This window comes from Zootoca vivipara, chromosome 2 (genome assembly GCF_963506605.1).
Source record: "Zootoca vivipara chromosome 2, rZooViv1.1, whole genome shotgun sequence".
Taxonomy (NCBI): domain Eukaryota; kingdom Metazoa; phylum Chordata; class Lepidosauria; order Squamata; family Lacertidae; genus Zootoca; species Zootoca vivipara.
The window spans coordinates 41828647-41843251 of record NC_083277.1 but is presented as its reverse complement, the minus strand read 5'-3'; the positions used below and the strand labels follow the sequence as shown (position 1 = coordinate 41843251).

Genomic DNA, 14605 nt, shown 5'->3' with positions numbered 1-14605 from the left:
GTGTGTGCATTTACATTTTACCTTTGCACCATTTACCCAGTTTAGATGCCTTCCCTTACAACCTACAGTTAACTCCACAGAGAGAGAGAAAATAGAGAGGTCCATTGATCTTGCCTGTGTTCCCCCCCACATTGGGGAGTTTGTGTGATTGGATAGAGATAAGGAAACCAGTGAAGAAGAATGGGTTAACCCGGGCTTGGTGCCTTCCAGATGTTTGGGGCCAACTCCTGTTAGGAGCTAGCCGGTGGGAGTTTGGGTCTGAAAGACCTGGAGGGCACCAGGTTGGCAAAGGCTAGGTTAGACATTCCTCCCTCAGCACTATTGCTCCAGTTGAAACTCAAGGTTCTCCCTCTACCTGTCTTCTGTTGTAGCCCTTTAGCTGCTTCCCCCAGGCTTTACTGTCCAGGTGCTAATTTAGTGTAAGAAGTCCCACACATAGTTCTCTATGTTATAGGAGGCCACTGGCAGTCATGGCTTCCTCCCTCATGTGCACACAGTTAAAATGGATACGAGTGTTTTTGTCACACATGACTAGGGACTGGTGCATTCTTCATACTATCTGAAGCTATTTTTCCCCATTCATTCTTGCTATTGGACAGGTTAGTTTGGGACCTGGTGAGACGAGTACCGTGCTACGTGGTTTGAGGGGAGGCACAGATTACCTGGTGACTGTTATTGCTCAGTATGCCAACAGCATTGGAGAATCCGTGTCCGGCAAAGGACGTACTCGTGAGTAATGACTTCTGCCTCTGATAACCCCACATTTCCACGACTTCTTTGAGACTTCCTGTTTATGTGTGACTCTTCACAAGAACGTGATTCGTTTGGGTTTCCTTGTGTGCAAGGCACACGTGCCGTGCATGTGGGCTTTGTGCATTTTCCTGTGTGAGAATTGCTTTCTGTGTAGGAATATGGTAGTTGGTATGTGAGTGTGTGAAGAGGCCGCATTTGGGACAATTGCAGCAATAGGGGGTTCAATGAATGGTGCTTAGTCTGTGCAGTTGTAGCCTATTTTTGAGGAGACTCAGGGAGGAAAAATGTAAGGAGTTGTATCCAACTAAATTTCACTCAGAGGAAACCCATTAAATGTCCATTTATTTTAATGGGCCTACTCTGAGTTGGACTATATTTGTATGCAACCCACAATTATTGAGGCTGACATTACTTTTGATCTTGGCACCACCATTAATACAGAAACCTTGGGTCTTGGGTGTCAGGCTCCAGATCCACCTGCTGCTTCCCTCCTTTTTAGAGCTCACATGCACCTTGTATGTACACTGAGTTCATCATTGGAGACCTTTCTCTGGGTGCCTGCACCTTCTGAAGTTAGGTACTGATGGCTGTGTCTTTTGGGCTGTGGCACCCCATGCTTGGAATATGCTCCCCAGATAGGCTTACCTAGCTCCTACTTACATGTCCCTTTGGCAAAGACCTTTTTATTTCCCTGGGCCTCCTTAAATATTAGTTGAATCTGGTTTTGTACAACTTTTGTGATGCTCATGAGCTGTTCTTTTAACTGGTGCTTTTAAAATCCAAGTTGCCACTGTTGTGTTATATTTACACTGCAGGTACCAACTGTGTCATTACCAGCGATGTCTTAAATGGTTTTTATGCACAGTAGTTTTATTGCTGTTATGACTCGCTTTGGGAAGGAAGGACAGGTTATAAAGTACAGATTCCTGTACTGCAGGGGGTTGGGCTAGATGACCCTTGTGGTCCCTCCCAACTCTACAGTTCTGTGATTCTATCATTTGTTTTTATCGACTTAACTGTGTTCAGGGTCTATTGCTGAATGTTGTTTTACACACACACACACACAAAGTGGTACCTTGTTTACAAACTTAATCGGTTCTGGAAGTCCGTTCTTAAACCAAAGTGTTCTTAAACCAAAGCGTGCTTTCCCATAGCAGCGGGGGACTCAATTTACAAGTGGAACACACTCAACAGGAAGCGAAACATGTTCTGCTTCCAAGGCAAAGTTCATAAACCAAAACACCTACTTCTGGGTTTGCAGCGTTCTTAATCCAAGTTGTTCATAAACTAAGCTGTTCTTAAACCAAGGTCCCACTGTATATTATATATTTGTGCTACCATCTTGGATTTTGTAACTGATGGTAGCAATGGGGAGGCTATTGATAGAATATATCATATCCTCATTTGTGCATCCCACACAGCTCTTAACTCTAGGTTGTGGTGGATATAGCAGCTCAGATTGAGACGATCTGAAATGCAGGGAGCACGACTCACCTACGTTAGCTTATGACAAGAGTTGTATGTTGGCCTTTGGTGTCCCTCAGTTGCTCACTCTTTCTCTTGACTTTGCAAACTCCTATTGTTAGTCTCCTCTCAGCACCCGCTGGTAACTGAGGCACCCACCGTCCTTTCACCTTGCACCCACTGTGTGTCTCAGTCCCACATGAAGAGCACACAGGCATATCTTCTTTCTCTTACAGAGGCTGTGTCTGGAGTGGCAAATTTCCAAGTGTTGGATGCAGGACCCTCCTTCCTTAGGCTGTCATGGGCCCCTGGTTTGGGTACCCTACAGGGCTACAGGCTCACGTACCTGGGCAGAGGTGAGTGAAGATTATGGCAGGGTTGGCAGAAATACCAATCAGTCCTGTTGTTAGGTAGAAGCGCTGCAGAACAACTGTAAGATTGACTCTGAACTCTTTCAAGAGCTGAAAGGCTGCTGCTTTCACCTGCATTTTAAACCATCATTGGACACAGCATTTCCCACCCACCCCTTAAGCAGCTGGCAACTAAGCAGAGTAAATGCTGAGGGTGATGATGTTGTGCTTGAATTGTTGCCAAGAACAGGAGGCAACATGGGCTCTGGGCAGCGGTCATAGGTTATAAGCTAATTTGGTTTTAAGAGGATACTGAGAAGCAACTCTGGAAAATCTTTAGAATGCCTCCTGTTTTTATATCCAGGATAAGAATGTAAGAAGAGCCTGCTGGATCAGGCCCATGGCCCATCTAGTGCAGCATCCTGTTCTCACAATGGCCAACCAGATGGCTGCAGAAAGCTTGCAAGCAGGCCCCGAGTGCAATAGTGCTCTGCCCACCTGTGATTCAAAGACACCTTGCCTCTGACAGTGGAGATAGAACATAGCCATTGTGGCTGTTGGGTGGGTCCTGTTGTCATGTTTTCCTTGCCTTTCAATGCTCCAGCTGCAGCAGGAGGGCAAGCAGTGCTTATTGGTGGAAGGCAGGCTAGTGTTCGGAAGAGAGAAGCTGAGCCACGCTGGAGTTGCAGAAGCACAGCTCAGCCCCGCTCTTGTGGCTTACGCTTTCTGTAACAGCACAGCTTGAAAACAAGGCCTTGGGACAGCGTGGGGTGGAGGAACAGCTTGTGCCAGTGTTTGGAGTCTCTCTGTGCAGCTGTGAACGTGCTGCCTGAGCATCGCCCTGTGTGCCCGAGTGTCGCAATACATGTGCGTTGCTGCCACAGTTTAGGTTGTGCTGAGAGAGAGAGAGTCCAGGCTTGGGGGGAGTGGAGGCTGTTTGGAAGATTCCCTCTACCATTTCCTGTGTTTTGTGCCTGTTGGAAGCTGCACCTGGAGCTGCCCCTCCCCAGCCTGCAGCCATCCCAGTGCTCAGAGCCCTGGCAGATCTCCCAGAGCCTCACCCACTGGGTGGCCACACCTGTTGCCATGGCAATGCAGAGAATGCTGGCCCTGTGGGCACCAACATGCTGCTGAGCTCAGCAGAAGCAGCCACCGCTTGGGCTGCTGTTTGGCTCTGCGTGGCCCAAACATGCAGGAGCCAAACGGCTGCAGCGTCAGCCACAGTGGAACCAAACCATGTCTACCCATGGCGTCCCCCACAAGTCCTTTGTCTATCATTGTTGGAGAGGTCACCCCTGGCATTTTCAGCCCCGGTGAAATGTGCTCAGGTCCCTGCCCGGTGGTTTATTGGCTGCAGTGATCCAGAAACTCAGAGATGTGTGTATCTGCTGCTAATTTGAGAGATGCCGACATAAACAAGTGGACATACAAGAATTCATGGTGGGGCAGGGATGGACTCCAACCAAATGGACCACCTCTACCTGCTGCCATCAGCCAAGCACACAGACATTCAGGCCCAGCTCTAGGGGTAGTCTCGGTGGCGTGGGGCACGGGGCCGGCAGGAGGGCGCTGCGCGGCAAAGCTACGCGGAAGCCATACTGCGCCCGCCCACCAGGGCGGGGGCGCTGGAGCGATCTCCGCGCCAGGGCGCCTGACCAGCTTGAGACGGCCCTGCAGACATTTTCTCTCTCACATGCATACCATCTGTTGCTCAGGAAGTGTTGCCTAGGTGGGACTTGGAGGGGACAGTTTGACCCTCCACCATGAACCTGTAAGACTAGGGAGTATTTACCATAGGCAAAGACCCTCTCTGAACCTGCACAGCCCTCCAGTGTGTCTTCTTGGGTGTCCACATGTGGATTGATTGGATTCTCAAATAGGCTATAGATTCCTCCAGGAAATGGATGGAAGATCATAAGAGCATAGGAGGAGCCTTGCTGGATCAGGCCAGGAACCCATCTAGTCCAGCCCTCAGGACCTGAGTGCTGCAGCATTCTCCCTACCTGTGATTCCCAGCAATGGGTATGCAGAGGTAAAACATAACCACGTATAGTTTTACCCTCCATAATATCACATAGAAGCTGACATGGCCACCAAATTAAAAGTTTGGGTTGCATCATGAAACTGGGATGCATATTCTATTACGTATTGAAGATGAAGGAATATTCTGAAAGAAGCAGAGGTGCCCCTGCAGTGACTTCAGTATGTATGTGCCCCTCAGGTCAGCGTGGGTGCTTTGACTTAGAGCTGTGAATCTCTTCACCTTTCAGTCATTAGACTTGGTCGCAGGGACGTAGCCAGGATCAAAATTAGGGGGGGGCAAGGGGCAAGGGGCGGGGCCAAGGCACGGGGAGAGGGGCCACAGTGGGGCAAGGAAAGCCATGGTAGTTCAGGGGCGAGGGGGCGCCAGGATCAGCCCGAAATCGGGCTGTTCCGATCCCCTCCTCCCCCTCTGCGATCGCCGGGGTGGGTGGAGGGAAAGCTGGCAGTCCCTCCACCCGCCCCACAGCCAGCAAGGGAGAAGGGAGACGTCCCTTCTAGCCGGCTGGCTGTGGGGCGGGTGGAGGGAAAGCCCCAGAGCCGCGCAAAGCGTTTGGCTGGCTTTCCCTCCACCCGCCCCACAGCCAGCCAGGGAGAAGGGAGACGGCACCGGGCAGCGGGGCAAGCTGGCCACCAGCGGCCCTGCTTCTAGGCTAGGGGTGGCAACTGGCCCCCCTGCCTACGCCCATGCTTGGTCGTGTTCTTGACTATATGCGGGCCATTAGCTTAAAATTCCAAAAATAAAAGGACCAGTGAGGACTTGTTTGCCAGCAGTGTTTTGAAATAAGAAGCACCTCACATAACCAATGATGTCATTTATGTGTGGTATCTTTGGTAATGCTGTGTGCCTTCACACTTCTGTTATTTGTGTCCCTGAAATTCTCCTTGTTCGTTTCCAATCAAAGGTGAAACTCAGCCCGAGGAGATCAGTCTTGGGCCCAGTGCTACTTCAGCTTTGCTCAGCAACCTTCGCCCCAACACTGACTATATGATCACACTCTACCCAATCTACCCCCGTCAGACAGTGGCACCTGCCGTGATCAACGGCCGAACATGTAAGTCCCATCTCAGTTAAGACCATCAGACCTGGAAAACTGGGAAAAGAGAGATGGCTCTCATGTATTTCTCTACTTGCAAACGAAGATTGTATCCATGCTTTGATTTTTACATCCCCCCCCCCCTGCAAGTAGAAATAATTTCCTTGGCCAGAGATTCTGTCAATCATTGTGTTTTTAATATGTTCATTTTCTTATTGTATTTATGAAACACTTTAATTTTTATTGCATCCGTTGCCCATTTCACAACTTTGGATGCACGACCCACAGCCATGATTCATCCTTGTTTCCTAAGGTGATAAATCTGCATGTTGGGATCTGTAAACCGGTACTTATTTTTGCTATATGAATTGTTTGCATTATTTACTTAAGCAGTTGAGTGGCCAGTGCATGGACAGGCAACCCCAAGTTGCCCCAGACAATCACCAAAGTTGCTTGTCCCTAAACCTGGCCCCAATGAGTTCCTAAGGAATTGTAGTCTCTCCCATGTTTTGGATGAGTTTGTAGATTTTGAGAGATGTAGGTGGACAGGGCTTGTAGAACTCTTCAATCAAGACTGCCTATTTATCTTTAGCTGAGGGTTTTAAACAGATATTTTAGATCAGAGGAGGCATCCCGCTTTAGATATTATTTGGTGCATGCTTTTAAATATGCACCATGTTTAAAATACAGTTGTAAATACTGGGAACCATTCCCTTCATTCAGTTTGCACTGCAGTTAATTAAGAATTAATTCTGCGAGGTTGTGGTGCACCAGCATCTAGACCAGGCATCCCCAAACTTCGGCCCTCCAGATGTTTTGGACTACAATTCCCATCTTCCCCGACCACTGGTCCTGTTAGCTAGGGATCATGGGAGTTGTAGGCCAAAACATCTGGAGGGCTGCAGTTTGGGGGTGCCTGATCTAGACTGTAGGATTACTGGTAAATGGCACATCTAATGAACATGGAATGTCACCACATTTTTCAGTGTTGGTCCCCCCCCCTTCTCTATCCTCAGTGGGTTTGTCAGGAGTGCAACAACTGTCTGCCTTGAACATCTCCTCCCAGGGCATGCTGGTGACCTGGCGGGGGGTGAGTGGAGCAACGGGATACCGTGTTACCTGGGGCCTCCTCTCAGGTATGTCTGCTCAGCTGATCCATTTTCTTCCTGTGCTCCAATATCAGGATGCCAGAGCACAGCATGATCAGTCAGATCTCTCACTGTGACTACGTGACTGTCCCAGGATGCTATGAAAATACACTTTTTTACATGCCCAGTGGGACCTAATCAACTGTAATGATGCCTTATGAAAACACAGGGGTAATTTCACTTTGCAAATAGCACTATTTGTGAGATGATGGTGTTTCAGCTGCCAGAAAAGAGGGGTGCAATTGTTTAATTCAATAGGTATATTTGAAGGTTTTTTGCGGATGAATATGGAAAAGTGCGGGAGGTGGTTTGGGTAGCAAATGTGTTGATCGTAGCGGTTCAGAACAAGACTTCAAAGTGGCTTGGCCTAGGGCTTAATCAGATGACTGGCTAAAAACGAAGCAAGTGACTGGTTCAAACAACTACACACACACACACACACACACACACACACAAAGAAGCTTTGTGTGTCTGTGTAAAAAGTATGTCTATCATTTATCAAAAACCAAAATGATACTAAACATAAACAGTAAGCTCACAACTTAAGCTCATTAAACTTGTGTACATTCAGCTTTATGTGCGTGGCATAAAATTAAAGTGGGTAGACATCCCGGGGGGGGGGGAGAGAGACTTTAACATTCTCACCAACCATTGCACCTAGTGTGTTTTGACTATATGCAATTTTGGCTTAAGGCACGATCCCCGGAACATAACCCCCACTTAAGTTGCGAGCTTAAACTGCATATGAAGACTCACTCAATGTGGGACAAAGGTAAAGGTCCAGTCGTGACCGACTCTGGGGTTGTGGCGCTCATCTCGCGTTATTGGCCGAAGGAGCCGGCGTACAGCTTCCAGGTCATGTGGCCAGCATGACTAAGCGGCTTCTGGCATACCAGAGCAGCACATGGAAACGCCGTTTACCTTCCTGCTGTACTTACCCTGTTTCTCATATTTTAAGACATACCCATAAAATAAGCCATAGCAGGATTTCTAAGCATTCAAGGAATATAAGACATACCCCGAAAATAAGACATAGTGATAGGCGCAGGAGCAATGCCGGCCGCGGCAGGAGGAGAAGGAAAAAAATAAGACATCCCTTGAAAATAAGCCATAGTGTGTTTTTTTGAGGAAAAAATAAATATAAGACATGTCTTATAATATGAGAAACACGGTATCTACTTGCACTTTGACGTGCTTTTGAACTGCTAGGTTGGCAGAAGTCAATGTAGGATACATGACTATAAAAGTTATTCTAGATATGTGTTAGCCTTATTATGCAAGTGCACTCTATGTGGGACTTTCCTTGCACAGTGTGGCAGCACCTACCCTTTGGAACTCCCTGCCTATTGACATCAGGCATGCACTTTCACTGTACTGTTTTTGGTGCCTATTAAAAACATTTTTGTTTAGTCAAGCCTATTCAGACATGTAGAATGCTGACGTGGTGTGTGTTTTTTTGTAACATAGTTTTTATTCATGTTCATCTTTAAACTATTTAACATGGTTGCATTGTTTACAAAAGAGCATATGGGATGCAACAATTACATAAAATTAAAATTAAAGCAAACACTCGGATAAACGTTTCTGAATACATTAACAAAGTTGTGTTTCACATGTGTTTTAGTTTGTGTGTTTTTTAGCTTATTAGCCTCTGATCTTGCCTTTATTGGAAGCCAGTCTCCTCAACCCTTTTAACGGGTAAACTTTCATAATCCCACGAGGAAGCAGAAATTACTCTGGATCGTAGAATCATAGAATTATAGAGTTGGAAGGGGACACAAAGGTCATTTAGTTCAACCCTCCGCAATGTGGGGATCTTTCACCCACAACCCTGAGATAAAAAGTCTCGTGCTCCACAGCTCTAGAACCTGAACAATAACCAGCAGTGTTAACTGTTCCAACAAGCTGTCAAAATCTCAGGTTTTAAAAAAAGAATGTCAGCAATCAAAAGTACTATATTACATCCTAATTAATTATATAATTCATATCTTAATTACATCATGGTGATATTATATAATAAATTACATAATTCATAACTTTGTCATTATATAATTATCTTCCATTTAAAGCAGCATTCAAATGCTGTTTTATCTGAAACTTTATCATGAAATATGGTACCACATCTGCATATGTGGTCACACTAGGTAAAGTGGATAACCCAGAACCAATTCGCAGGATCTGTTGCGTCACTGTTGGGTTCCAGTTCTCTTGTTAACTCATTCCATCTATTGACTGTAGCCATTCCATGCATTGCTGGGAGCCCTTGTGAGTTAGTTGATGGAGAGTGTTGCACTTGGGTCAGAAATGCCGGAGTCCAGAGCTCTGCTCCACTGCTCACCTAAGCCACCACACTTTTTTTTCTTTTAAAAAAAATATATTTATTAATTTTTACATTTTAACAATCCAGTAAAAACCACATTAAAACATTCCAAATTAATACAATAAAAAAGCCAAACTTAATGCCAAATTATACATCTTTGGATGGCTTCCCATGCTCTGAGGTTCAGGGAGTGATGATCTAATATTGTACTGCATTTCTTAATTGGTCCCAATAGTCCCAATAAAACATTTCCGATGTTGATCATTTATTTTTAACACCTCTGAGTTCATTTAACAAGTGGGTTAGTCCTTTGTAGTTCTGTGTGAAATATTTTAAGTTTCTTCTTTTTTTATCTTCCACCACGCTTGACCCTTTGTGAAATGGACAGGATCCAGGATCCAGGATACAATATATATTGTAAAATAATCAGTTTGTTCCAGGGGCACTTTTTTCCTTGTTATTGTTGCTACTCAGTATTGATGTGTGTCCATGAAGACAGCTGTACAGGTTTAGGTGGGACATTGGTCACTTTCAGGGATACTGCTGATGGCATCCTCTCTGCTAGGGACCATCCTTTCATTTCTGTTTTCTTAGAATTTCCTATGTCCCTGTGAAGATTAACTTAGTAGATAGTCTTCTCCCCCCCCCCCCAAATTAAGCCAAGTGTGAGATGTCCGCAGGCCATTTGAATGCAGACCACTCTAAGGTTCATCTCCGCATGCAGTAAATACTTTGCTGTCAACTTTTGTTTTTTGTTCTGTGCTTTCTCAGGTCAGGATGTGCAGAGAGCTGATGTGGATCCCAGCAAAAGCTCCTTCTTGTTGACCGGACTGCAGCCTGATAGTGATTACCTGGTGACTGTTGCTCCAGTCTTTGGGCAGGTGGAAGGGCCAAAAGCCTCCATCAGGAGGAGAACTGGTGTGTGTTGTGTGCCCGAGGGAGTATTTGTGGTTTGTTTGTTTTATTGTTGTTATTAGCAGGAAATTGTGCTAGTATTGGCCAGGCAAAGTAAGGCCTGTGGTTTAATAATTATTGGTCTGTTCAGCATTCCATTTATAATGCGATGACTCAAGTTTAAACTAGCTTTACAGAAGAGGTACCAGAATTGTTCAGGGCACAGTTCTTGTTGGCAGACGCTCCTGGAGGGACGGCAGACCCCCAGTACCTTCGAGCATCTCCCAGTAGGCATGTCTCTGGAATGGCATGTCCCTTCACTAGTCCAGAGTGCCTGTCTGCGACACTTCTCATATGAGAAGTGCACACAAGTCTTCTGGCATCACACAGCTAGAAGAAGGAAACATCCGTAGATCTAAACTACGTTTTATTCACATTATATACAGAGAATCCATAATCACGTCTGTGTTCTCCAAACTCTGTCAGAAAACCGAAAGCATATAGCAAAAATCAAAGTACAGTCCAATAACACTTGCAGATGAAAGAGATAAGACAGTCTTCCGTTCCCACACTCTTCTCAGACATCTCATGTGATTTATACCAATCACACTAGCCAGCATCAGCTACTTAAAATCCTAACAGTTTTGTGGTGCAAGTTTGATTACCAGCTCACCCCCCTCCCCTCACACCAATACAGTTGTACCTTGGTTGTTGAACGCCTTGGTACTTGTCCGTTTTGGCTCCCGAACGCCGCAAACCACTGTTTTTCAGTGTTCCAGAGCCGAACCTCTGATGTGGCTTCCACGGTTTCCGATTGAGTGCAGGAAGCTACGCCTTGGTTGTTGAACATTTTTGGAAGTCAAATGGACTTCCAGAACAGATTCTCTTCAGCAACCAATGTATGACTGTATTCAAAAGGGGGAGAGGAATGCAAAATACAGTGCAGTGTTGCAAATCTGCTGAAGATTGAATGAGATACTGCAGTGAAGATTGGTTTGTGTGGGTGTGTGGCAAGATCCCATTATGCATCTCAAAGGCAAAGCCCAGCTGGGCCCCTCCTTTTTGAAGAGTGACAGAGCTTATCATAGTGGGTGTTTTGATTCAGATTGGCTTCCTACCCACCTTCACAAATGAACTTCTCCCATAGTCACAGGCATATGTGGAAAGTGAAGTATTGAGTACTGAGTGGTTCTCAAGCTTTTTCTAAGAGTCTCAATCCTCCTGAGTCCACTTTCTCTTTGCTATGTTTAGATGCCATTATACTCCAGACTCTGAGAATTGTCACTATTGATCCAACGTCTATCCAGTTGGCCTGGAACATCATCCCTAACGCCCGAGGTTATCGGCTGGAATGGAGAAAAGCAACAGGTAACCCAGCCTGATTTCAGCAATGAGTGGAAGGGAGGTTGTGGGGAAAGCTAAGACAGTGTGGGTAGACCGGGGAGGCTGTCTCACACACACTCCTTATGGGAAGGAGTGTGAAAGATTATTCTTTTCCAGCCATTTTCCTGAGACATGATCTCTGAGGGTCCTCCATAGGCATGAGGCTCCTCTCTATAGAACAAGGCTTAAGAGAAAGAGTATAGTGTTGTTGCTGCAAAGTTTGGACAAAATGGGAAGATCTGATGAAGTTGGTGGGCTGGATGTGCAGACGATTGCTGTGACTAAGAATTGACGAACTTATTTCTGCTGCATGCAATTTCCACAAGTGTTCTGTTATAAATCTGTTCCATTCCATCTTTGCATTAATCTCCAATTTATTTATTTTTTTAAAGCCACATGAAAATGCACATGTAAATATTTATTTACACACTTTTATGTATATTTTTTTCTATCAAAATACACATTTCTAAATTCCCTCCAAAATATGTGTGTTTTTAAAAATGCATTTGACTACATTAAGGAAAGAAAATCTGTGTTAGGGAAATGCAAATGCTTGTAGAGAACAAAGTTTCAATCCAGACATTAGTCCAGGAGGTGCAGATCAGGTCAGCCGGACCAGAGCTCATAAATTCCCTAGCATTCTTACATGTGATCTTGTGCTGATCTCCAGGTTTGGAGCCCCCCAGGACTGTGACACTGCCCACCAATGAAAACAGCTACACTCTGACTGGGCTGCAGCCAGGCACTGAATACCACATCACTCTCTACACCTTGTATGATGGCAAGGAAGTGGCCACCCCAGTTACCATCTTGGAGACTGGTGAGTAAGTGATTAATGTCTTGCTGCATGTTTAGCCCTTGCCACCTTGCTTTCACATCTGGAGAGAAGGAAGGGCCCTTGCAGTAGAGCTGCCAAGTTTATCTCTCTGAGCAGTAGGCTGGTATTAAGATAAAGCTGCCTCTTCTGAACCTTGCTCTACATATTGATGAGATGTTTGTCTTTGGGTGAGTTTTGTTTAAAGTGCTGGGAAGTGTTTATACCTTTATACAGAAGAAGCAGCTTTTTTTAATGATCAAAATAAGGAAAATGTCCTTGCAGAAGCTGGATGGTTAGAGGGTGGAATTCTGAATATGCAAGCTAATTTAAATTAAGTAGAACTAAGCCAAAGTGCGCTTCCCACTTTAGATGATAATATGGGGGCGGTGGCTTCAAAAGCAGGGCAAATGAATTCATTTCCTCTGTGTGTGGTGTTGTCATGTAAACAAAACAGAATGGTCCTGTGCTGCCAAAATGTTATTTTGGTGGCTGCATGACCCCTGACTGGCTGGACCACAAAGCATTGAAAATATGCCCCCCACCTCGTTTTTTTAAGAAGAGGGTGAGACCCCCTTTAAAAATATACCGATGCAGAGGGGTATTGAATGGGAATAAAACAATGCAAAGTACGCTAAAATGCTGGGGAATCTTTGGGAAACCAAACCCTCATTTTTGTCCCAAAAATGTTTGCTCACAGGACGTGACTTTGCAATTAAGATTAGAAATCAACAGTTCTCCCTGTAATGTAATTTTTCAAAAAATTATGTAGACATTTCTACCCCAGATGTGTTGCAATGCTTTTGGCTTTCAACATACCTTTAGCAAACGGGATGTGAATCAATATAAACATTAATGATGCCTTCCTCAACCTGGTGCCCTCCATATGTTTTGGACTGCATCTCCCATCAGCCCCATCCAGCATGGCCAGTGTTTAGGGATGAATGGGAGTTGTAGTCTAACAATACCCGTAGGAGGGCACCACATTAGGGAATGCTGGAGTAAAGCTTCTGAGCGTGTTTTATGGGTGTTTCTTTCATTCGCCATGGGTGTCAGGTGTGAGAGAGAGCAGGGAGCTTAAGGTCCTTGGAAGAGCCCAAGCCTTCCTCTTCTAGGCTTCCAAGTGCTGAATGGCTGTAGCTTGGAAAGCCAGGGATGATGCAAGTGGCAGGAGTCTCTTTGTCAACCTGTTCCTTTGACTGCAATACATGTTTACTTCAAGCAGGGGCAGCAGACCTGCAGGTGGGCAGGCAAGATCTCTGCAGGTTTGGGGTGTTCACATGTGCTGCCTTTGTTTCCCTTTCTCTTGGGAACCAATCCCCATGATTTTCTCCAGCCAATCAAGTACTAGAATTGTGGACTTGAACCTTCCACACCAGCAGTCACGGCTCTTAAGCCAAGTTGGTTGCATAACGTTCTGGAAAAACTTTGTTTTTCTGCGGCTTGGAGCTCTAGGCCCCTGGTTGGCCTTCTGCATGCATCTCTTCCATGTTGATCAGATCTGTACATTATTAAGCTGTGGGCCGCTTTTTTGTTTTTGCTGATGTTCAAAGTCCAATATAGGGGGTCCTCCTCCCCATCCCTTCTGCTGCAAATAAATTACGGCTTTCCCTGTAATGAGAACCTGGTGCAGCCAGGCTGGTCCCGCTGCTCGTCATACTGGCACCTTGGCTTCCCTCACTGGTTTCCTTGCATTTGAGCTGTGGTTTGTCTTGCAGGGGTGGCACAACCTGTGGGCAGCATCTCTGACTTGAGGGTCACCGAGACTTTGGGGAACAGAGTCAGACTGGCCTGGACGGGTGTCCCCGGGGCCACAGCATATAAAGTTGTGCTGCGCAATACCCAGGGTGAGTATCTAGGGGAAGCAGAATTGTGGGGTGGGATTGCTTCACAGTGGTCCTGGTCCTATTGAAGATCCAGTTTGCATCCTCAGCTGATAGGAGCAGGGATGCGGGGGGAAGCAGTAGAATTTGGTCCATTAAGGCAAATGGGGCAATATCATAGCTGCCAAGTACCCCGTTTTCTCCGGGAAACCCCCGTTTTTACTTACCTTTTCCCGGTGGTCCCCCGTATCACTTCATCTCCCGTTTTTCTCCGTTATTTTCTCCTGCCGGCGGCCATTCCCCCCCCCCCCCTTCTGATATACCCTTCTATGGGCACAAAAAATTGCTGCCGCTGGCTTCAAAAGTCGCATCTACGCATGACCGGAAGTGCGTAGAAGCTACTTTTGAAGCCGGCGGCGGCCATTTTTTGTGCCCATAGAAGGGCAAAGCGACACCGGAAGTTACGTCGACGCAACTTCTGGTGTCACACGGCTGCCGGTCCTGGATTCTGCAGTCCGGGACTTGGAAGGTAAGGGCAGTATCCCATCAGCCCTCAGCAAGACTTCAGTCAGCACCCAC

The 14605-nt window shown here is 46.1% G+C and overlaps 1 protein-coding gene across 6 annotated transcripts in view; it reads left to right on the top strand.

Moving 5' to 3' along the window:
• The window catches only part of COL7A1 (collagen type VII alpha 1 chain), a 119854-nt gene that overhangs the window by 14415 nt on the left and 90834 nt on the right, over positions 1-14605 (top strand). For all 6 annotated transcript variants that reach the window (XM_060271416.1, XM_060271414.1, XM_060271413.1 and 3 more), the window contains 8 exons: positions 600-729; positions 2454-2573; positions 5513-5662; positions 6661-6780; positions 9884-10030; positions 11258-11374; positions 12060-12209; positions 13922-14050. In XM_060271416.1, coding sequence (XP_060127399.1) covers positions 600-729; positions 2454-2573; positions 5513-5662; positions 6661-6780; positions 9884-10030; positions 11258-11374; positions 12060-12209; positions 13922-14050 — 1063 coding nt within the window. The remainder of the gene's footprint in view (positions 1-599; positions 730-2453; positions 2574-5512; positions 5663-6660; positions 6781-9883; positions 10031-11257; positions 11375-12059; positions 12210-13921; positions 14051-14605) is intronic.